The 26,058-nt window shown below is 41.1% G+C and overlaps 1 protein-coding gene across 2 annotated transcripts in view; it reads right to left on the reverse strand.

The window, feature by feature from the left end:
• Positions 1–2,391: 2,391 nt before the first annotated feature.
• The window catches only part of LOC136885430 (retinal guanylyl cyclase 2), a 301,136-nt gene continuing 277,469 nt past the window's right edge, over positions 2,392–26,058 (reverse strand). For both annotated transcript variants that reach the window (XM_067157975.2, XM_067157974.2), the window contains exons 20-21: positions 12,439–12,616; positions 2,392–4,570 (exon numbers count right to left, since the gene is read on the reverse strand). In XM_067157975.2, coding sequence (XP_067014076.2) covers positions 3,586–4,570; positions 12,439–12,616 — 1,163 coding nt within the window. In that variant the 3' untranslated portion in view covers positions 2,392–3,585. The remainder of the gene's footprint in view (positions 4,571–12,438; positions 12,617–26,058) is intronic.

The raw sequence follows: 26,058 nt of genomic DNA on the forward strand, positions 1-26,058 counted from the left end.
TATTATTATTAGTGTATTATTATTATTATTATTATTATTATTATTATTATTATTATTATTATTATTATTATTATTATTCATCAAGATTATGTAGACTGTGGTTAACGTTGCTTCAGTTGCGAACTTTCATCTTGTTTACTGCAGCTTCTGTGAAACCAGGGAAGTCCAGCGACCCTTCTCCATTCATATTTTTCTTTCACCCAAGGTCGTTCCACTGGCCCTGCAGTTCTATACTGTAGTTCCAATGTTTTTCTTACCCCATTGCAACATGAAATACCTTTTCACAATGGTACTGTACCTTATCTTATCCTACCAATGCTGTCGCAGGCATCTGGACTGAGTTCTTTTGAAATACAGTAGCAAAGTACAGTATACAGTAATCAGTTGTGTTAAAAGTACCGTGGAAAGTGCGTGCTCCTTGAATGATGTCAACTAAACGAAAACGTGTTGTTGTAAGCATAAAAAAAATCGAAGCATTGGGACAAGTGGAAAATGGTGCGATATTGCAAAATGTTGCTGCAGATTATGGAGTTGGTGTGTCAACAGTGGCAGATTGGATAAAGACAAAATCTAAATTAACTGAGCATTCCTCCAAGATACCAAACAGGAGGGTGGGTATGAAGAGGTACACGAAGCGGTCTGCACAACAACGTGTAAAAGGAATACCATTATCTGGTCCTATAATTCAAGAGAAAGTTAAATTATTGGCTATAAAGTTAGGGGATGATGGAAAGAACTTCAAGGCTAGTTCAGGATGGCTAGATAGATTTAAAAGTAGAAATGGCATACATCAGTTACATCTTTATAAAACAAAATTTGAAGAGATCAGTGAAGGATTGACCAAAGGTGAGGTATATAATGCTGACGAAACAGGGTTAAATTTTAAAATGTTGCCAAAAACATCAATAAAAGAACAATCTGCACCAGGTCACAAAAGAATAAGGAGAGGATTACAATGGCTTCAGGCACTCATAGGTTGCCACTAATGTGAAAAACCCTAGAGTTCTTAAAAATATTGCCGCCACTGCCTTACCAGTTTATTATAGAGCTCAAAAAGGGCCTGGATGTCGTTGCAACTTTTGGAAGAATGATTCTTGCAAAAGTTTGTACCAAGCGTTCAATAATTTTTTAAGTCTAAGGGATTGCCCAGAAAAACAGTTTTTTTTGATTGACAATGCCCCAACACACCCAGGGAATTTGGAAAGTGATGATGTTCTGTTCCTGCCCCCTAATGTGATGAGCTTAGTTTAACCCATGGACCAGAGAGTTCTGGAAGCAATCAAACGCCATTATCGTGCGTTCCTGCTACGATCTATTCTGAGTGATTTATTGGTGTGCCCAATCCTGGAAAAATATTACATCAGTGACTCTTTGTAATTCCTGGAACAAACTATATGAAGGGATTATTTTTTTGGAAGATGAGGAAAATGATGACAACCTGCAAGAGATGGTGAAACAAATTCCAGGATGTGAGAATGTGCAAGGTGAATAGCTGGCCATACACGGAAAGGAATTGTGACAGACGAGGCCTTTTGTGACGCGTTCCGACAGGCTAGGACTGGTCGTTAGTGAGGGAGATCAGTTCGAGGCGTTATCTGCTACAGGCGAGACCTGTTGGCAGCGCCTCAACGGAAAGACCTCGCCTCACAGATCAAGCCTCTTGTAAGGAAAGCATGGAGTGGACAAAAGCACTGTTAGAGAAATTTATTGAAATGTATAAAGAGCGGCCATGTCTCTGACAATTAAAACATGAGGTATCGCAATCAGCATTCTTCAGTATCCTCCTTCCCTCCTTCTTCAGCTTAGAAGCTACAATATCCACAGTAATCTAAATACGCTTTCAACTAGACTGTTCTCCAGTAATAGCTACGCAAAACAAGTCATTTTATACTAGTGCCAATACGTCACACTGACACAGATAGGTCTTATGGCGACGATGGGATAGGGAAGGGCTAGGAGTTGGAAGGAAGCGGCCGTGGCCTTAATTAAGGTACAGCCCCAGCATTTTCCTGGTGTGAAAATAGGAAACCACGGAAAACCATCTTCAGGGCTGCTGACAGTGGGATTCGAACCCACTAATTCCTGGATGCAAGCTCATAGCCGCATGCCTCTAACCGCACGGCCAACTCACCCAGTTATTTGCGAACGGACTACAGCGATTATATGCTGTTAGATAAGCATGTACCGGGCGAGTTGGCCGTGTGGTCAGGGACACGCGGCTGTGAGCTTGCAACCGAGAGATAGTAGGTTCGGATCCCACTGTCGGCAGCCCTGAAGATGGTTTTCCGTGGTTTCCCCATTTTCACACCAGGCAAATGCTGGGGTTGTACCTTAATTAAGGGCACGGCCGCTTCCTTCCTGCTCCTAGGCCTTTCCTGTCCCATCGTCGCCATAAGACCTATCTGTGCCGGTGCAACGTAAAGCCCTTAGCATTCGCAAATAATTCTTGTAATCGTCCGGTTCATTTTCTCTCAGGTGTTGTATCAGACTCATGTGACTAAAGCTGTCTCGCTCTCCTATGCATGATTTCATCCACTTCAATCGATTTTTCTGTTTGCATGATATAACATATAACAAAATGCACATTCCAACACCTGCAACAGCATTTTCTTTTTTCTTCTGGACAATGTCTGCTTCGATGTCCATCGCACAGTTCTAAGTATGGCAGATCCGACTGGCAAGGATTTCAAACTAGTTTGAAAGGCCAGTGGATGAGGCTTGCCAAGAACCAAGGGATCATTCCATTAACGGGAGGGTCTGGAATGTTGACAGATTATGTTGCACAACACGACAGGCTTGGTGTCACAGTTGATGGCGAGCAGAAGGCCGGGTCTCTGAAGGTCACGCCTGGCAGGCAGTCTGTCGGATCTGGTCCCAAAGGCGAGGCCTGCGAAAATATTATGTCCGTGTATGGCCAGCTAATGAGTGGTTACAATCAGATGATGCTGAACTCAGTTTAACAGCTCAAGAAATAGTGGATTCCATGTTACTGCCAAGGGTTGAAGCAGACGACTCCGACCTTGACAATAGCAGTTCTAAGAATCGAATTACATCAGATGATGGTAAGACTGATTTTGAATTATTAAAATACAGTACCACATGCTTTAATTAAAGTACTGTAATAAAATTACTGCATACAGTATTCAGTTCAGTAGTAACAAAAGAAAATGTTTCATTGTTTCAGATCGCTTCGCGCTTTTTTGAACAAAGCAACAAATCTACACCGGCTGATGTATTGATTAAACGGTGGCGCAACAGCGCTGCACCAAGAAAATTCAGAAGAAAATTACTGATTTTATACAATGAGTGACATTATGTAAACATTTTAATGTTAATATACAGTATGCACCTTTGCTTATCAGAGTTTATGAATTTTTATTTCAGCATTTAACTTTCAGAAATATTTGCCATGTGTCATCCAAAAAAAATGCGTCAACCAAAGTGGTTCCGCCCTCTTTATTTAAGATAAATGGGGTTCTACTGTTATTAGTTTGGGAAACTTTCTGTCAACAGCAAGCAGGCCTCAGACAAGTGATAGCTTGTGACAGTCCCTACGAAAGCTCCTAAATAAAGTGTCCTACAAGTTCAGTTGAGGGACTCCACGGATACAGACATGGAGGATGCCGAGAATGGTGGAAGCTCGCAGCGCTGCCGGAAGTAGCTGTTGTTCTTGGAGTGATGGCCGGGCGAGCCGGAATTGGCCAGTGGGATCTCCTCTATCCTCTCCAGGTCGTGTGCGGCTCCAGCCGAGTTCTGTTTGTTGAGGCGGCTTGTAGAGGAGGTCCTAGACGTGGACGATGCCGTGTCCAGCGTCATGGTCGACAGGGACGTCATGGGTAGAACGTGAACAGGGTCGTCTCCTCGGTCCAGACTGAACTGCCTCTTGAGGAACCTGTTGGGTGTCGCTGCTGTGCCCGTGTGGTGAGACTTGACGTGCAGATGGTTTAAATGCTGTTCGCTTGGAGATAAACAGCGGTAGTGATTGTACGGTGTGCTAAGATCGTCCTCGTCGATGTGCCCCACTGCCCTCCTGTGCTTGCTCTCTCTGTTGCCGAAGTTACTCGAGCGGAAGTTATTGAGAGAAGTGGTGGACGAGACTCCGAGAAGCGCAGCCGCGACCTCCGTGGCGGACACTGGGGTCCCCAGCGCCGCTGCCATCTGGTGGTCGGTAGATATGCTCTTGACCACGGACGATTGATGATCGGCAGTGGACATCTTGGAATCTTCGTTTGAAGAGGTTTCCTGTTTCTCTGCATGCACGGCTGCTCTCACCTTCATGCTCTTGAGGTCGAAGGGAAGGTGCGAAATGCTCATGCTCTTGATGGACGCCGGAGCGGAGTGTTGCTGAGTGCCGTGTTGATTACCGCCGTTCAGATTAGTGTTGCTCATGCTCCCCTTGCAGGACACCGTGGAGGAGAAGTTCGGAGGGGTTAGCCCCCCAGAGGTTGTGGACATGGCAAACGACACGTCCCCAGAGCTGTTGTCTTCTGAACGCGCACGCGGCATCTCCAGGGCCTCCGTGGTCTGTGACACTCCCGACCGACTACACAGGATGAGACGCTCGTCCAGGCTGTGAACACACACATCCACTTCACATTATAAACATTCATCATTATTATTACATTATGGTTCAAAGACACACAAAGTACAGGCAATACAATCAAACTCTTCTTCTAGACATTACCTTGTCTATGTAAGTTAAATAATAATGTTTTTATGTCCCATTTTTTTATTATTACTTTTTTTTTTTAAATTTTTGGAGATGCCAAGGTGCCAGAATTTTGTCCTGCAGGAGTTCTTTTACTGACATGAGGCTGATGTATTTGAGCACCCTCAATACCACTGGACTGAGCCAGGATCGAACCTGCCAGCACCTCAACCGTCTGAGCCACTGAGCCTGGCTCTACATAAGTTTCTCTTAAATTGAGAGTAATGTAAACCAAAGAGACACTGCAGTCTAGATGCTGAAATACACATCGCCTCAGACATGACAACTATTACAAGGCAACTACTTAACAGAAAATCTAAGTTCCCTACCAACAGAGCATTTCAAAAATTAGATGCACGGCTTTTTAGGTGTTTGCTATATAAAAACACTTAGACTTTTCATCAAGAATTGCTAGGCAGGCAATAATTCGCTGTGTTTGGAGGTATCAGATTATGCCTCTACCAATGGGCTTGTGATACAACCAGCGCCTGACATATCCCATTCTGATGAGTCCAGTGGGTTCAGATCCCACTGGTGTCTGTTCTCTTCAACATATACTGCATGTATGTAACACAACTTAATAAGTTGAAAGTCTATTTCGATTACAATGTGGTCATGAAATTTGAATATTTGTGGTGTCAGACCCTATAGGCTTGTTGCCATAACGATCATGGTTCATTGATGTATTTTGTGCCTGTGCAGGTATCTGGGACCAAGTGCAGCCTATCCATTTTCCTCAAGAATTTTTTCTATTCTGCTAACTGTGTTGTATGGTGCATCATCAGGGTGCACACTACTGTGTTCTTTAAGGGACTTCAAAACAAAACTCTAAACATTCGTCCACCACAGGAATGCTCTTTGTGTTTGAAGCCGATGAGGGATTGGTCGTTCCCAACATGTATGGGTACATTTCTGAGTGTAAAGAGATGCCTCCTCAATTACAGACATGCACATACTATGAATGTTGGAATACTTGCAAACAAATCGCAGAAGACGTAGTGCAAGTGTATCAAAGATACTTCTGGATTGTTTGAAATGGACCCCACTTCAGGCTGGCCAGCAATTTACAACTACTTCATGAATGAGGAAGTAATTATATTTAGAGATATGAGTATTGTGTCGAGATAGACACCAAAAATACAATTATAACTTTGCATGTTTTTCTGAATAACATTAGTTAAATAGTGATAACCTTTTATCTTTCATTTTATTACTATTTTCTTTTTTTTGGCCACTTCAGCCTCCTGCATGATTAAAACTTATCAGTACAGATGCAAAGTGAAATTATCTTTTCTGAACATATACCGTAATTTACTGAACTGTATTGCTAAATTCAGCAAAGACATAAAATATAAGGGGAATGCTTGTTTCTCTCTGTGAATTCAAGAAAGAATCTCAATACGAGACATTTTTCCATTCAGTTTCGTTTCCAAACTCATCGACTGAAGTGTTCCAAATGACGCAGGTCTTCCACATTCACACTCACGTCTCAGTGATTATCGACGACTGCAGCGGGCGGTGAGAAGTGAGGGGCACCGTGGGAAAGCTCCTAACTCGTGTGGTGGCAACTGCAACTCTCAGTGGCTGTTTCCCCTACCGCCATTAACGTACCTTTCTTTCTTTTCAGCAGGTAACCAAAGACATTTGCAGAAAGCTTGGTCTCCCACGTACATCACCCCTCAAACTGAGGATAGCTGATCGTGCTCAACAGCCGACTGGAAACTTTCAATGCAACATTTCTCTAATGTGCGAGTTTTCGAAGAAAGACGTCAACTTGCACGACATTTGTTGAGCAGTAGAAAAGTGGCAAGTAATTTATATTGCACCATGGAACAATAGTTGAATGAAGAGGCTATCATGATCAGGGAGAAAGGAGGGCATTCGATGAAGTAGGAGAATTCAGCAAACAACAGCGACGTACAAGAGGAAGACATCACCACAGGGAGCTTACAGCCATGTAAGAACCCATAATTGGTGACGATGCATTGAGAAGACATCATTATACTCACCAGCAAGTGAATTGTTATGATGATGTCCAGAAACATGTTGCACTAAAATCGGAAACGTCTACTTTCAAGTGACACAGTTACAGACTACATCTGTCCAAATACTATTATTATTATTATATTGATAAGCTATTAAATATGACCATCTCCTAAAACAACGTCTGCAGAACCGCAGTCACTTGGCGAGGATTTGATTCACCATGTTGGTGGAAGGTATCCCGGGGTATCTGGTTCCAGATGCACAACAGCAGGGCCTCCAGTTGGCATACCCTGCCGAGTGGTGAACCCACTTCTCCAAGTTGAACCAGAAATGCCCAACGGTGTTCATATTGGGGCTATTTAGGGCAATGGCATTAAGGTAAATTCACTAACATGTTCCTTCACAATCCTGGTACTGTGGCATGGCGCATTGTCCTGGTGGAAGGGAACACTGTTGACATGAATAGACGGCTAATAACATCCAGATACGTGTTAGACATTCATGTACCGTATTAATGGGCCCAACTCTGCAGCCACGTACCATAACCTCCGCTGGAATTCACTGTGCACATGCACAACACTCAGCCGTCGACGTGATGAACCAGGCAAACTTTTTCCAGTGCTACGCAGTCCAGTGTTGACGATTTTGTACGCATTCATGTGCTGCAGTGTTCGATGTACTGCGAAACATTGGTCTGTACATGTCGGTAACAGCCTCCGTTGGCTTCTGGCGTCAATGAACCTGGCTGTCTAGCGGCCCCAGGCTTGATTCCTGGTCAGGTCGGAGATTTTAACCTTAAACTGTTAATTCTCCTGGCTTTGGGAGTGTCCCCAACATTCCCACAACTCACACACTGCCTTACCACATGGCATTAGCACTGTTTCACAGTGTCTATGATGCCAGAGACTGGCACGCCACATGTTCCTCTCTCTGCTCCAGGTGCAGCTCACCTGCAACTTTCACTAGCACATCGCATCACCTGTTTGATTCAGTTGAAAAACCCATTTATTACATGAGGCAGTAATACATAGAGATGAATTAACCCAACCACATCACTCATTCAAGTACTGTAACTGCATATCGAGAAGAATATTTATGAAAATACGCCCTTAATCTTAGTCCCATGACTAATGTGTCCATTGATGTGTGTTGTTTACCCTAAGCTGACAAGAGATTACACAAGTGTAACTTACCCGTGGCTCTCCCTGGCAGCAGGGAATCAAAAGAAAGGACAGTTTTTAGAAAAGATATGTCATCAACATGTTAGTACAATTACAGGCAACAATAACTACTCTAAATGAACAATTATTCTGAAATACACAGTGATCTGAGTTATTATTGTGTTGTCTGTGTGCACTTCCACAGTGGGAACGTGGATCAGTACATTCTCCTGTCATCTCTCACCTCTCAACTTACTTTACTGAAATGTCCACTCTGAACTACTACTACTACTAAAATGTTTTCATTCGTCCCCTGAAGGGGGAGGCGGGCCTCTTAGACGGTAGGCTGGAATATTTGTTACGGTGAAGGAGATGCTCGGAGAAGGCGGCCGTGGCCTATGCTAGGAACTGTCCCGGCATTTGCCTTAGTGCAGGAGAATGGAAAACCATTCTCAGGACAGCCGTGAGGTCTAGCCCTGTCCCGTCTCACGGTAGAGCTGTGGCTACCCCTCCTCTGCTCGGTTGGACGGTCACAGTGCAGAGCTGTTGGTGGGCCGAGACCCACTCATTAACTTGTACAATGTGTTCTATGAGGCAAGGCTGCAGTGAAACAAAGCTGGTGCGTGGAATACAAGTGGATCTCGGTGACATCAGCACACAGGAGCAATTACAACTATACACTACTACATTTTGTCAAAAGTATGGAGAGAAATACAACTTCAAGAACAACAATTTGCTTTCACAAGTGCACTATACTTTCCCTTTGTGGCAAAATATGCACAAATATTGGCAGCATCCACAAGAAGCAATGCGGTTTGAAATTAAAACCTGACTGAAGTATTTGGAGATTATGAGTATGGACAGACTTGCTGAGGATGTCAAAGTGACCTCATGGAAGACTTTAATGCAACGTGGTACACGACAGAAATGGATGGAAGAAATAATCGAACCTTTCAGATACGGTAAGAGGAATGAAGAGGGGGGAAATCTGGTGAACTTTTGTGTGAAAATTGGATTGTGTGTGGGCAATACATGGTTTAGATAGAATGCACAAAATGGAAGGGAAAACAGAAGGGCAAAGACAGTAACTGATTACTGTTTGATGGAAAGAGCAAATTGTTACATATAAACAGCCTTGCCAGGAGTAGCCTTCGATGGAGGCCATAGAGTAGTGGTAGCAAAAATAGTCAAAATTAAATAAATAGGACATAAGAAAATAAAAGTATGGAAATTAAATGATATGCAAGTACTGCAAAAGAAGAATTTCAGTATAAATTGAAACAATACGTACCCAGAACTGAGGTGGAGAATGTGGAACTGGAACAGAACATGTTCATGAAGGCATTTGAAAGATGAAAGATAAAGGGACCCCATGGTAGAATTAGCGGGTAAAGAAAGTAGTAATGAAATGAAATGGCGTGTGGATTTTAGTGCCGGGAGTGTCTGAGGACAAGTTCGGCTCGCCAGATGCCTCCGTGCCAACGAAATTAACCAATTAAGGTTAAAATTCCTGACCCTGCTGGGAATCGAATCTGGGACCCCTGTAACCAAAGGCTAGCACGCTAATGATTTAGCCAAGGAGCCGGGCAAGAAAGGAGTGAAATATAAGAAGAAGGAATGGCAATTATGGAATAAAGATAAAATGGAAGAAAGTGGAAGGAAATGAAAAGAAGGTGCAAGAAAGTAGTAGAGGTGGTAAGAAGGAAGAGTCTACACAAAGATGGTGACATAATAACATAACCAGATGAGATAAAGAAAAGTTGGAAGGATTAAATTGACGAACTCCTGAATGTGAGAAGGCAGAGTCTGAAATTACAATGGAAGATATGGAAACTGCTCTCAAACAAATGAAAGTAGGAAAAGCAGTAGGATTGGATGAATTTCATTTTGACTATTTTTCCTGCTTTAATTGATATGTATTTGGAAAGAAAAATCAGTGCCATATGACTGTAATAAAGGAATAGCAATACTGTACGGTACCTATATTTAAGAACGGGCACAAGAAGATATGTGATAATGATACTCATATCTCAGGTAGGAAAAATATATGAAAGGTAGTAGAAAAGAGTGGAAGGTGGAAGGACAGTTACAAGAAAAGAAACATGGCTTTTGAAATGGAAGATCAATAATAAACCCTGGTTGAGAACATTGGGAATACAGTGATGTAGTGCACCCAGAGCAACAAGCAGTGTCAAGACAGGAATGAAACTGTTGTGGATAGGGAGATGAGGCCAGTGGAATTAACAAGTAGGATTAAGAAAGACAAGAAATGAGAACATCATGTGGATTGGAATGCAGTTAAGGAGGAGCTGGGATGAGTTGTTCTTCTCTGACCTGAATGTGAGAGCTGTGATTGTTTTGAAATGACGGGTGCGAGTGCACAAAATGTAGAGTAACAAACCTCTCTGAAATCTTCTCGGTCACCACAATTCTCTCAGTGTAGACGTGCCTGCTCTAGTGTAGTACCGGCCGAAGACCCTACAAGGGCACAGTAAACATCAGTCACTCTCCACACCCTTTCTCTCTCCATAATGAATCTTTGTGTGTGAAAGACGGGACGTAGTCATTGTTTATGTGGTGTAATGCGCCCGTAATATTATGAGCGAGACATTATAACTATGCAATACACGCGATGTCAAACTCCATGGGCATCTCTGCAGTAGATAAAAAGTTTTATAATGATAAGCTGTTGATTCATTCATGAGTTATTACAACAACTATGATACTGTGCTTTATCAGCTGCAGGATGTCCACATGTCCAGCGTGCAAGCTAGCATCAGGGACGACTACCTTATGTCGGTCGCCAGCAGAGAGCGCAATCTAATAATAATAATAATAATAATAATAATGTTATTTGTTTTACGTCCTACTAACTACTCTTTTACGGTTTTCGGAGACGCTGAGGTGCCAGAATTTAGTCCCGCAGGAGTTCTTTTACGTGCCAGTAAATCTACCGACACGGGGCTGTCGTATTTGAGCACCTTCAAATACCACTGGACTGAGCCAGGATCGAACCTGCCAAGTTGGGGTCAGAAGGCCAGCGCCTTAACCGTCTGAGCCACTCAGCCCGGCAGAGCGCAATCTTACAAGTAACTATTCTCATTTTGGTTCCGTATTGAAAATGACCTATGTCTCAAATATTATTACAATATTATAAGTCCACCTGTCATGTACCATTGACTTTTATGTATTATGTATAAAAATTTTGACCATATGAAATAGTGGATCATATTGTATTGTATTGAACAGGTGGACTTATAATATTGTAATAATATTTGGGACAGAGTGCAATCTTGCCAAATCCGAGATTATAAGGGTGTTATCCACATTAGAAACGGAAGATGAATATTCTGATTTTAGTGATTTAGACCGTAATGACAGTAATTTTAATGAAAGTGCATATGTTGACCAATGAAAAGCCGAACTTATCCTCCAATTTTTCAATGGCAGGGTAATGTGTTGCTACTCTAGGACTGTTACAGAATGAACCAAAGGCTTAGGATATTTTTCAGTTATTAGTTTTATCAGTTCTTATGCAAGAAATAGGAAATTAAACAAAGAAATGTTTTGGAGAACACACTGTGAGTTCAAGTGCAAGAGTGGAAAAGCACTGCTCCAAACACTTCCAAAGGAGACATGCATTTTGAAACATATAGGCTACCTGCATTTTCAGAATAATCAGTTTTGGACAACTCTCGATTACCTGGTCCAAACTAGTTTTGATTAAGTGATTCTGTACCAAGATGCATAAGAATTTTTAATGCATTTTCAGTGTTTATCTTAAATTTAAAGAAATTACTGTAAAATTTAGATATATTATTGCTGAAATTGGGCATCCCTGAAGTTATTGTGTTGTATTTGAGAGTAGACAGGTACGAAACATTTTGTGCTGAGTTATTTATTGCTCTTTGATTATTATTTTGATATTTGTCTAATTCTTGGCCCACCTTGAATTTACTAGACATAGTGTAGTTATCAACTTAGGACTTTCCGTAGTCAGTGTAATAATTTAAAACAAGAAATCAAGATCCTGCCTTGTTTTCTCATGTTATTTTTAATGTTTATGTATCCATGTCACGGCGTTTTACAAAAGAGACTTTATCTCAGCAATGAAAAGGTTAAGCATCCTCCATCCAGCAGAGCCCTTTGGACTGATCGTTCAGCCTGAAGCCATATAACAGACTAAAGTTCTCAGTTTCAAATTAAGCTATTACAGTAACATTATTATCGATCAGTGACATACCACGAGCACTTCACTCATCTTCCTGTCACATGAATAATATTTATAAAACTGCAAACAGTTTGAATTTTTAAAATTGTATTGAATATTTACTGTTGTCTATTTTAAATTGTTTGTCTTTTGTCCATGAAACACGTCTTTCAACGTCTATAACCATGACTGAATGCTCTTTGCTGCGGCTTTTCTCTCTTATCAATGTAATGATGGCAGAGACAATGTTCATGTTTTGAATTAAAATTTTGCTTGCAATCCCAAAAGAGAGGACATTTTCCAAAATTTCTAGCAATGTGCCTAGAAGCTTTTCTTGCCCAGGGTCATCTCAAATGACCGATACATGTACTCACTCTAAAGGCGGAGGCTGGGGCAGCTCCTTGTTGAAACCTGCCTTCCCCAGAAGCCAGAAGGTGGGCATCTTCCCCTTACCCTTGACCTCCGTCTCTCCCCGGAACTCGAGATGGTAACCTCCCACGGCGTCCAGCTGGTCCTTGGTGGCCTGGGACAGGTGGATACGCCACGCAGATCCTGCAAGTAACATCGCAAGTGTCAGCACCACCGCTCTTCAGTCATGAGCAGGTGCTAAAAGACTAGCAACATTTCCTGTGTTGGTGATGGTGATTGCTGTACCACCTCTATTAGCAGAGAAAGGGACAGGTTCAGCTACGAGACCCTTGGTTGCCACAACAGACAGGAGATGCTGTCATCAGGGGCTGACAAGAACAGAGTTCAACAACGATAGGGCTTGTCTGTTTCCACAGTGACCTTCCGTTCATTCATCTTGAGATGGTGTCTGTTCTGGATAGGTTAAGAAAATGACTGCACAATTAAGTTGGCTTTTCATAAGGGTATACTGTAGCTTGAAATCTCAAGTCATCCAAGGGATAGTTTTGATTTTGATACATCAATCTGTTTCAAACTTCTGGGGGATTTTATAGAGGTATGTCCCAAACTTGTGCAATTAATGCAGCTTTCTTGGGTTTTTTTTTTCTGTGGCCTACTCGTACGAGTCACATGAAGTGATGTTCATCATCACTCGTTTAAAGCTGTTGTTCCTTTGTTAAGGGACCATGTTCTGGAAGCATTTGGAGGTACAGTTGTACTCTCGAGAGTGCTAAGCATGCGTAACTGCTGTGGGATGCACCACTTTCATTATCATCGCCATATTCAGTGTAAATTTAGGATTCACATTTCACTTGGGTGACGGCCTGCTCTGGAGTGTCGACCCTACTCGAGGGGAATGTAGGAGCATGTTATACTTGTGAGTCACTTTAATTATTGCTCATAAAGAGCGGGTACTTTAGCTAATCGTTCTATAAATGAGTAGATAAATAAATTATTTTCTGTAGTAAGAGATCACCAAGATGCCAGATCGGGTAGGCAAGGAGATGGACGTGCTAATATTTAGTCACATGACAACTACCGCCTCTAGCAGCTAATCATAGAAGGCAAGATCAAAGGATGGTGCAGATCAGCGAGGACGAACATCTCTTGGCTCAAGAATTTGTGGGAATGGCTTGAACTTGAGTCTGCGATTCTCTTTCAAATGGCAGCCTCGAAAGAAAGATTGCAATGATAATGGCCAATCCAAGATGTGGAGAAGGCACACGTTTGTTTGGCAATTTGTGTTGCAGCTATTTGATGCTCAGTTTGTAATTTTACATGACAGCTCTTGAAATCAGAACGAACATGTGACAAACTTCTGAGAGAGCTGCATGTCAGTGGGCTCAGTTTTGTTTACACCATTTTGCTATCACTTTCTGTTCACCAGTACATTCAAATACAACATGAATAGCTTACTGATTGAAGTACTGCTCTGTATTTGTAATCTACTACTTACCACAGAAGTGGAAATGCTCTGCACTATGATTAAAAACAGCGGAACGAGAAATGAGACTGAGAAAAGAGTATTTTCAAGATTTTATAAGTGCACTAAAAATACTAATAACAAAGACAAGACCATCTGTACCCTGACGGGGTGCAGCATGCTCTCTCCTGGGCCAGAAGATGTGTTGTGGTGTGGAACTAGCAACAGTCCCAACATTTGATTTTGTGAGGAGAATGCAAAAAAATGGAAATCCATTCTCAGCCCATTGTGTCCCGAATGCTAGCCGAAGCTAATCTGCTTGGTGTGGATACAAAATCCAAATTATAGCAAGAGAGATTAAAAGTAATGCCATCTAGTGGAGAAGAGTGGCATTCTTTGACAAACAACAGTCAGAGTATAGGTGAACATATATCAGGTATAAAACATTCAAAATCTGATTTTTATCAGTTTTCTTATGTAGACCCCCAGTCCAGAAAGCCAAGAATGCTGACCACGATACATCATTATCTGCAGGCCTTCGGACTGAGCAGCAGTCGCTTGGTAGGCCATGATCCTTCAGGGCTGTTGCACCATGGGATTTGGTTTTTGGTTTTATGTGAACCTTTCAAATAGAACAAATATGAAATGTAGCCCCAAAATAAAGATTGGCTGAAAAATCAAAACAAATCGCCTTAATTTCACCAACGAGTTAGCATTGCTAGCAGTGGGCATAAAAGAAGCAAAAACCCAGATATCAGAACTTCAAAACATTGCAAATAAAATTGGCCTCAAAATATCATTTGAAAAAAACAGAAATTATGCCCCAAAAACCAACACAGCTAAAAGAAGTTACCACAAATGGTAATAAAATCAAAATAGTAACTCAATTTAAATATCTTGGAGAAGTAATAACACATAACCTAAATGAAAAAAATCTCAATCCAAACAAGACGAAATAGTTTTGCTAAAGCACAAAAATTAACATGGAATATCTACAAAAAGACAAGACCGCTCAACAAGTCTATGCCAAGTTGTGTAAACATACAACGATATTTTACTCAGATCCAAGAATATTAAAGTGCCAAGTGTTTCGGAGTGGTGTATAAACTTTCAATCAGTTAATTTCAACTGCGTTAATACATTCGTTTCCAGTAGACAGAAGCAGGACCAGCAGTTCTATTCTGCATTCCACGAACACATGACAATTTTTGAAACCAAAAACCAGAACTTTAAATACCAAGTAGTTTATCTTTAACATTCAATGTATATTTATTTCACTAGTTTAGTGAGGGGAAGCACGACAGTCAAACCCATGAACGTTCTTGTAACGCCAATATTTCATATGGTTATAAGTGTTTTCATTTGAACGAGTGTGTTATCAAACAATACAAGTGTTCCGTGTACATGAACGCGCAACAGTTTAGACTAGATCTATGTCTTTATACATTTTGCTTCATTGTGTATATTTCATCCAATCTTTTTCAGACAGAAGCAGGACTGTCAAATCCAAGAATGCTCTTAGAGAGCCAAGTTTTCCACACCCCTTATTGTGTTTTGTATATATTTTCAATCCAGTACATGTAATTCCAGTGTTCCGTGTTCTATGAACACAAGACTGTTAGAGCCAGAACTGGGAACTTTCTAAGCTCCAAGTTCTCCTTGCCAAGTGTATGTTACATTTCTAGGTAATATCTATCAACTCAATAATGTATTTCCAAGCAACCACCTATAGGTGCATGGATGTTTCATTATGATGATTGTTATCAGTTTCCGCTTAATTTAATTTTCACCAAAAACTGATGATGACTCCATGGAGTCGAAACCGGTCTTCTTATGATTGAATAAATTGTTGCAATGTGTTGAATGGTGGAACATCCCTCAAACTCTACATTATTGCTTAAACGTCAACACGGAAATGAAGATCATAACTTACGGAAATCTAAAACACATTATAGTGTAAGCATCTGACACATTGTTCCATTTTCAAAACTTGAAAGCAATGAGAAAGAACGTCACTCATATTTCTGAGAGCGAGGCATCGGAGATTAACATCGCAGCCCAGGCCTTCGTCCCTCTCCCCTCGAATTCCACGCACGGCTTGTTGGCGAATTACATGTTATAAACCTCATTTTTGGTCTGAATTGAAAATTTACAGTTCAAGAATAAAAGTTGTTGAATGACCAACCTATTCAATACTTTATTTCCACTTATAGTGGTTACATAAATACAATAAGACCTAATTGGGACATGTTTCACCCTTAATTTAGAGCATCTTCAGCCTAAAATAATCTTCAAAAGTACAAATAACATTACAAATAGAAGCTAAAAGATTAGCTAGTTACTAAAATATGGTACATATAAAGTGAATCCTCCCCTGCGAACCATGTGACCTTGCCACGGTGGGAAGGCTTGCGTGTCCCAATGATGCAGATAGCCGAGCCACAGGTGCAACCATATCGGATGGGTATCTGTTGAGAGACCAGACTAAGAAATGGTTCATCGAAAGGGGGATAGCAGCCTTTCAGTAGTTGCAAGGGCGGCAGTCTAGATGATTGACTGATACGGCCTTGTAACAATACTCAACATGGCTTAGCTGTGTTTATACTGCTACACGGCTGAAAGCAACGGGAAACTACAGCCGTAACTAATCCCGAGGACATGCAGCTCTCTCTGTATGAATGATGTACTGATGATGGCTTCCTCCCGGGTAAAATATTCCCAAGGTAAACTAGTCCCCCATTCGGATCTCCGGGTGGGGACTACACGAGAGAGGGCGATCATCAGGAAGATGGATACTGACATTCTGCGAGTCGGAGCGTGGAATGTTAGAAGTTTGAATTGTTGTGGTAGGTTAGAGAATAGACTAAAGTTAGATGTAGTTGGTATAAGTGAAGTACGTTGGCAGGAAGAAGAGGATTTTTGGACAGTCGATTAGAGAATTATCAACACGAAATCGAACAGGGGAAATGCAGGAGTTGGTTTAATAATGAATAAGAAAATAGGGCAGCGGGTAAGCTACTATGACCAGTATAGTGAAAGAATTATTGTCGTCAAGATAGACACCAAACCAATGCCCACCACAATAGTGCAGGTCTATATGCCTACTAGTTCAGCGGATGATGAGGAAATCGAAAGAACATATGAAGAGATAGAAGATTTAATACCATATGTAAAAGGTGTCGAGAATCTAATTGTGATGGGAGACTGGAATGCAGTGGTAGGCCAAGGAGGAGAAGGTAATACAGTAAGAGAATTCAGATTGGGACAAAGGAAGGAAAGAGGAAGTCAGCTGGTTGAATTCTGGACTGATCGTAATTTAGTCCTTGCCAATACCTGGTTCAAACACCACAAACGATGGCTGCATACGTGGACGAGACCTGGAGACACTGGAAGGTATCAAATAGACTTCATTATGATTAGGCAGAGATTCAGAAACCAGGTGTTGGATTGCAAAACTTTCCCAGGAGCAGATGTGGACTCTGACCACAACTTGTTGGTCATAAAATGCCATCTGAAGTTGAAGAACTTGAAGAAAGGAAAGAATGCAAAAAGATGGGACCTAGACAAGTTGAAAGAAAAGAGTGTGAGGGATTGTTTCAAGGAACATGTGGCACAAGGGCTAAATGAAAATGCTGAAGGAAACACTATAGAGGAAGAGTGGATAGTCATGAAAAATGAAGTCAGTAGGGCTGAAGAGATGTTAGGAAGGAAGAAAAGATCAAGTAAGAATCAGTGGATAACTCAGGAGATACTAGACCTGATTGATGAACGACGAAAATACAAGAATGCTAGAAATGAAGAGGGCAGAAAAGAATACAGGTGATTAAAGTGGATAGAAAGTCCAAGGTAGCTAAGGAAGAATGGCTGAAGGAGAAGTGCAAGGATGTCGAAGGCCGTATGGTCCTGGGAAAGGTAGATGCTGCATACAGGAAAATCAAGGAAACCTTTGGAGACAGGAAATCTAGGTGTATGAATATTAAGAGCTCAGATGAAAAGCCACTTCTAGGGAAAGAAGACAAAGCAGAAAGATGGCAGGAACATATCCAACAGCTGTATCAAGGTAAGGATGTAGATAATTTGGTTCTGGAACATGAAGAGGCTGTTGATGCTGATGAGATGGGAGACCCAATTTTGAGGTCAGAGTTTGACAGAGCTGTAAGTGACCTGAATAGGAACAAGGCACCTGGAATTGATGACATTCCCTCTGAATTACTGACTGCCTTAGGAGAAAGCAGGATGTACGATGTATGAGACAGGAGAAGTCCCATCCGATTTTCGGCAGAATGTGGTTATACCTATTCCCAAGAAAGCTGGTGCTGACAGGTGTGAAAACTATTGCACCATTAGTTTAGTATCTCATGCCTGCAAAATATTAACATGCATTGTTTACAGAAGAATGGAAAAACAAGTTGAAGCTGAGTTGGGAGAAGATCAGTTTGGCTTCAGAAGAAATGTAGGAACACGTGAAGCAATCCTGACTTTACGTCTGATCTTAGAGGATTGAATCAAGAGGGACAAGCCCACGTACATGGCATTCGTAGATCTAGAAAAGGCATTCGATAATGTTGATTGGACCAAGCTATTTACGATTCTGAAGGTGATTGGGATCAGATACTGAGAACGAAGAATTATCTACAATCTGTATAAAAATCAGTCTGCAGTTTGTCCCCCCTCCTTTTCAATGTTTACATAGAACAGGCAGTGAAGGAAATCAAAGAGAAATTTGGAAAGGGAATCACAGTCCAAGGAGAGGAAATCAAAACCTTGAGATTTGCTGATGATATTGTTATTTTATCTGGGACTGCAGAAGATCTGGAGAAGCTGCTGAATGGTATGGACTTTGGATAAGGAGTACAAGATGAAAATAAATAAGTCCAAAACAAAAGTAATGGAGTGCAGTCGAACGAAGGCGGGTGATGCAGGAAATATTAGATTAGGAAATGAAGTCTTAAAGGAAGTAGATGAATATTGTTACTTGGGCAGTAAAATAACTAACGATGGCAGAAGTAAGGAGGACATAAAATGCAGATTAGCACAAGCACAAGCACAAGCTTTCTTAAGAAAAGAAATTTGCTTACTTCAAACACTGATATAGGAATTAGAAAGATGTTCTTGAAGACTTTAGTGTGAAGCGTGGCATTGTATGGAAGTGAAACATGGACGATAACTAGCTCAGAAAGAAAGAGAATAGAAGCTTTTGAAATGTGGTGTTACAGAAGAATGCTGAAGGTGAGATGGATAGATCGAATCACGAATGAAGAGATACTGAATCGAACTGATGAGAGGAGATCGATTTGGCTAAATTTGACGAGAAGAAGAGACACATCTTAAGACACCCAGGACTTGTTCAGTTGGTTTTTGAAGGAAGTGTAGGTGGTAAGAACGGTAGGGGTAGACCAAGGTATGAAAATGACAAACAGATTAGAGCAGACGTTGGATGCAGTAGTTACGTAGAAATGAAAAGGCTAGCACAGGATAGGGTGGCATGGAGAGCTGCATCAAACCAGTCTATGGACTGATGACTCAAACAACAACATAAAGTGAATATACATTAATAAAAACATGTTAGTGGAATATTGTCAATGATCATCTTAAAACTGTCATGTCAGAGACTAAAACTTTTTCTATTAAAAATACGTAGTTTCAATGAAAATGATTCGTGTAAAATTGTTAGTGGAATGTGGTAATGCATATATTGAGGGCGTACCATATGTACAAGGCCAATTGTAGAAAATGTAAGCACAAAGGTAGTAAAACTCCAAAGGTAGAATGTACGTAAATGGCGACACTTAAACATCAATTGAAATATCGTAGAAGAAGTGGCCCTTTGTACAGGCAAGAAATAATTTTCAGAGACCTATGTCGAAACTGCCGGTAGAATCTGGAATAATGTTCAGTGTTACTTGGTATCTACCGTTGTGTTAGTAACTGATCTTCTGTTGGCTCTGAGTCTCGTATTGTAACTGGCGGCTGGACCTATTGGTATGCAATGGTTGTACAGACTACTAGAATGTATGTGGAAACACAAATTAGTACCAGAAGACTGGGAAAAAGGGATAATAATACAAGTGTTCAAGAAAGGGGACAAGAAAGTTTGTGGTAACTGTAGAGGCGTCACACTTATATCGCAGGTAGTTAAAATACTGGAAAGGATATTAGAAAGTAGAATGAGAAGAAAGATTGAAGGAGAGTTACGAGAGGGACAATATGGCTTCAGAAGTGGAAGATCTACAGTGGACCCAATCTTTACCATGAGACAGCTGATGGAAAAGAACTGGGAATATGGAAGGGAAGTCATGACTTTCATAGATATAGAAAAGGCATATGATAGTGTCTCCAGACAGAATGTTTGGGAAACCATGGTTAAAAAGAGACGTGGAAGACAAATGTTAGAAATGGTGCAAGCAATGTACAACAACTGTGTTAGCAGAGTCCTGACCCCAGTTGGAAAGACATAGTGGTTTAGGATAAGACTGGACTAACACAGGGAGGAGTGTGCTGTCACCTCTTTCGTTTATTACGGTCATGGATGAAACTGTAAAGGAAACAAAGGAGGCCTATGGAGATAAAGAGATGACGATACTGCTATTTGCAGATGATGTGATCTGGGGAAAGAACAGCAAAGAAGTGCAACAACAACTATATATACTGAACGAAAAAATTGAGAAGTGTGGCATGAAAATCAGTGCAGAGAAAAGCAAGACTATGGTGACGTTGAGAGGAGAAAGGCAAGGAAAGGGCACTGTGAAAATTGGAAGTCAGGGTCTGGAAATTGTGGACAGCTTTAAGTACCTAGGAGGGTAATGCATTCTACCAAAGTGTAAGAAAACTTGTTTTACCAAAGAAGTACCAAGGAAAAGTAAAGAGATAATGTACAAAATGTAGTATGTGCCCATACTGACTTATGCACCTCAGACTCGGACTTTGACGAGCAGGCAAGAGCGTAGAATTCAAGCCAGTGAGATGAAATTCCTAAGAAGTATGATAGAAAAGACAGAGTGAGAAATGAAGATGTTAGGAAGGAAGTTGGCATAGGAAAGCTAAATGAGAATTGGAAAGAATAAACTAAGGTGGTTTGGACATGTAAAGAGGATGGAGGAGAATAGAATTCCAAGACAGATTCTGGAGGCAAAGTAGGAGGGCAAGGGAGCAAGAGGAAGACCTAGAACAAGGTGGATTTAATCAGTGAAGAGCAGCAGAAGAAGATGAAATTTAGACTGGGACAAGATTGTGGAAGAGGAATGGTGGAAGGAAGGAGGAAGATGGAGAAGTGCCATAAATACCCTGACTCAGCAGGAGCTGGATAAGGGGAAATGATGATGATCTACCTGAGCCATTGTAATCAATGGGCCTGTCACAGCTTCTTCTTCTTCTATTGTCTTCATTGAGCATCAGGTGCTGTTTCTATCCAGTCCACCTACACCCGACCACTTCATGAATAGCATGCTGCCTATGCAGGGTCTCGATAGGAGAGTAGAATGGATACATTATGCAAATGGGAAAGACCCAGTTAAGAGATAAGCAATGATGAGAATACTGGAAAGTGGAACTAAAGAAGAAGAGACATCATCAGTCCTGCTTGGCTTGGTTGAGGTCAGCCTGTTATGGTGTACTCATCACCATCTGCTTGTCTGTTATAAGCACCAAATGTTGGTTTACTTTTGGATTATGTATAAATTCAAGCAAACATATTTTTGCTAAATGTGCTATTCCCAGTGTTGCAGGATAAGATTGTACTTTCTCTCCAAATTACAACATTTTTATACTCACAATACATAGATTTTTAAAGAAAAATGGCACTTAGTCCACTGATGCAATTTAACGTATTTCTCACACATGAAAAAAAACCACAATGGCAACACCAATGACACCTCATTATTGAGCATGACTTGAAACTGGGATTCAAACCTCAATCTCCTACCGTTCGGGCAGGTGCACTACGTCCTTGAACCACCACTGGCCACGCCACAACTGCGGTGCATTATTCAAGTCTTAGATGGAGAGACTTTCCAAAGGGAGCTATTTTACTAATTTGAGGAATTTCATCTGATGTCAGTCAAATAAATACAAATGTTAAGAAATGAGCCATTGTCTTTTACGTTATGTTCTGGCAGTAAAGAGCTGAGGAGATGTTTTCAAAAGTCAGAATCTCGTGCAACTAAAAGGCACCAATAGACATGATACGGGCTTATGCCACATCAAGAAAACAAGGTGATACTCTTTACGTTCCGCGTCTTCAGAAGAAAATCTCGACTGTTCATGACCAAGTGTTCTACAGTAATGAGGGTTTGAATTTGAGAATATTTTACTGTTGGAGCTGACGACGAGTAACAGATGAATGTGGTAGAAGAAATAAATAGAAACTAATAAAATAAAAACAGAGAAAAGAAACTACCCAAGTCTTAAGAAGAATAAAAAGACAACATCATAAGGACACCCTGCAGTTAATTGAAGAACAGTTCAGTAAAACTAAATCAAGGGACTACTACAAAACCTTCAGAAAGCAGCTCCAAAAATATGAACCCCCGACCCTACTGATGAAGGATGAAGATGGTAAGCTGGCCCATAACAATAAAGACAATGCAGAAATTCTGGCTAAACATTTCAACAAGCTTTTAAATTGTGAGGAACCTACAGAACTCCTTCATTTGGACACCAACACCCCGATAAAAACATCACCAGAAAACATCAATCCCCCCACAATAAAGGAAGTCTACCAAGCTCTGAATAAATTAAAAAACTACAAAGCGCCAGGAGAAGATCAGACCTTTGCGGAAATCTGGAAATATGCAGGAACCTCAGCAAAAGTTGCCCTCCATCAACAACTTGTCTCTATCTGGATTAAAGAAGAACTACCAGAACACTGGACAACAGCCCTCATTCATCCTCTGCACAAAAAAGGGGACAAAACCGACCCTAATAACTACAGGGGAATCTCTCTCCTAGACATAACATACAAAATATTTTCAATAATCATCCTTAATAGGATAAGTTTACAACTTGAGAAAGAACTAGGAGAATATCAAGGAGGTTTCAGACCCTGGAGGAGCTGTCCTGATCAGATCATGAGTCTTAAGTTGATAATGGACTATAACAGGAGAAGAAGCAGAGATATGGTGATAACATTTGTAGATTTCAAGAAAGCTTATGATTGCATCCATAGAGAATCTCTGTTTAAAATTTTAAGGCACCTTGGACTACACCCCAAATTAATAAACATGATAAAATTGACTCTCACCAATACCAAGTCAAAAGTGAAGTTTAGGGGGGAAACATCAGAGACATTTGAAATTAAAACTGGACTACGGCAGGGAGATGGTCTCTCACCACTATTATTTAACTGTGCTCTAGAAATGGTAATGAGGGAATGGTTTAGAAAATGTCCCCCCAAAATAAAGATTGGCCGAAAAATCAAAACAAATTGCCTGAGTTTTGCTGACGATTTAGCATTACTAGCAGTGGACATAAAAGAAGCAAAAACCCAGATATCAGAACTTCAAAACATTGCAAATAAAATTGGCCTCAAAATATCATTTGAAAAAACAGAAATTATGCCCCAAAAACCAACACAGCTAAAAGAAGTCACCATAAATGGTAATAAAATCAAAATAGTAACTCAGTTTAAATATCTTGGAGAAGTAATAACACATAACTTAAATGAAAAAATCTCAATCCAAGTAAGAACAAATAGATTAGCTAAAGCACAAAAATTAACATGGGATATCTACAAAAAGAAATGTCTATCAATAAATACAAAAATAAAACACTACAACACAGTTATAAAACCGGAAGCTACATATGCAGCAGAAACACTCTTTTACCTGAATAAACAATCAAAGACTGACAGACTTCAGTAAATTGAAAGGAGGATTGGAAGAACCTGTATCAACAAAAAATATCAGAAAGATGGACAGTGGCGGTTAATACCTAACAAAGTCGTGTACAAAGAGCTAGAACCCATTACAGATACTATGCGTAAGAGGAGACTGGGATTCTTTGGACATATCATGAGGATGCAGGACTCGAGACTTCTGAAACAACTAGTACAACACAATCTCGTCTCAAAAAATACCACAACAGGATGTAAATGGATCAGAGAAGTAAGAGAGGATCTGAAGGAAATAGGCCTTACAACAGAAGACACCAAAAATAAGATAAAATTGAATACAAAACTCAAGAATACAAACCTCTGCTTTACCCTTACACAAAACAAACCAACAACACGCACATTTTCAACTGAGGAAAGGGCACGAAGATCGGAGCGTCTGAAGAAGTACTGGGAGGACCGCAAAGCCCGAACAATCCCTTCAAAGAGACCTGAACGACGGACTGACTAAAGTGATCCTATGTGGTCATAAAAGAAGAAGAAGAAGAAGAAGAAAATGCAACGAACTACGCCAATGGAGATGAATAATGGAAAGAAAGTATGCAGAGAAAACCAGACGACGATAATGATGTGAGGGGGTATGGGAGGTGGTCATAACTGCTGTACACACAGCTTGGTGGTCACGAACACACATCAATATAGAAAGGACAGAGAAAAGAACTACCTACGTAAATCCTTAATGGCTGCAAACCACGATTGATAGCCAGTGTCCCTTTGAAATTGTTGTGTGCGTAAGAGCTCCGACATCTTGGAACACGACATCATGAGCCGTTGATAGGGCGTCCTCAGCTATTGCTGATTTGTTTGGCTGGTCGAAACAGATATTTCATTGGTCTTCTTCGATACAAGTACCAAAGGACAGGCATGTCCGCCAATGTATGCCTTGCCACAAGTACAGGGAATTTTGTGCACCCCAGGCTGTAATAGTGTCTTTGCTTTCACCTAAACTGTAAGCAGTTTGAGTGATGGTGCCAAACACGGCTTTTGTACCGTTCTTGCGCAGGACCTTGGCCATTCGGTCTGTGGTATTGTGAATGTACGGCAGGCAGACGGTTCCTTTCACTTCTTCTTTCTGTGAGCTTTGCTTAGTTGTCCCTCTGGGATGCAGGGCTCTATGAATCTGTACATCACCCTTGAACGTGACTCCTCAATGTTAACATAAGGGCACCAAGTTTCGATTCGGAGATAGATGATTTCCCATTCGACCACAAAGATATTAATGCCTGATGAAAGGGAACTCTTGTTTCCCACGTCCGTCTCATTTTTGACTTGGCACTTGGTTTATTGATGCATAACTGCATCCATTTGCACTATGCTTCACTGGTTTTCAGACATGCTGAGGTATGGCAATTTTGTCCTGCAGGCCATGCTAGTAGTGGAGTGAACCAACTACTTGAGCTGCTCAGATTTAGTTGGCGTGTGGCTTGACTCACGGCTCATCAGCACGACAGGATGACTGCTCAATGTTATGTGAGAATGTGCTGATAGCTGTCATTTCAGAGCCATCACTGGCTGATGCTCATATCCAAGTTTATGTTTCTGACCTCCAGGCCGAAATTCACCGGTCCACTCAATGGAGGTGCGGCCACAAATATGGGGGCTGTGGTATTGTTCCACATAATGTTCCTGCTCAGACGCCAACAAGTGCGATCTACTGCAGGAGTATGACTCTTGCTTTAGAGGAGCGCCATGAGTCCGCTTGTCAGTGCTGAGTTCAATGTTCAGGATTTGCTGTCGCTCGTACATCAGCCAATGACTGATGATGATGGCTTCTATACTGTTTAGCTGTGCTTTCTGGAGAACCTTAGTTACATAGTCATCCCGCTTGAAGTTCGTAATGGACCTAAGCTTTTGTTGGTGAAAGCATTCCAGTTTCCCGATGTCCTCATGGTATAGGGTGTAATGTAGAGATACACCATTATTTTTGTGCTAATTCTTAGATCTATCAATATTAATGGGGCTTATGGAAGAAAGAAAGTAGAACTGGCTGAGTCAGCAAAGAGGATGCATCTGGATGTGCTAGGAGTAGGTGATATTCGGGTAAGGGGAGATAACGAGGAAGAGATAGGAGATTATAAAGTGTACTTGACAGGTGTTAGAAAGGGAAGGGCAGAGTCTGAGGTAGGGCTCTTTATCAGGAATACCATTGCATGCAACATAGTTTCTGTTAGGCACGTAAATGAGCGAATGATGTGGGTAGATTTGTCAGTTGGAGGAATTAGGACAAGAATTGTCTCCGTGTATTCACCATGTGAGGGTGCAGATGAGGATGAAGTT

This window comes from Anabrus simplex, chromosome 14, assembly GCF_040414725.1.
Source record: "Anabrus simplex isolate iqAnaSimp1 chromosome 14, ASM4041472v1, whole genome shotgun sequence".
NCBI classification, from domain to species: Eukaryota; Metazoa; Arthropoda; class Insecta; order Orthoptera; family Tettigoniidae; genus Anabrus; species Anabrus simplex.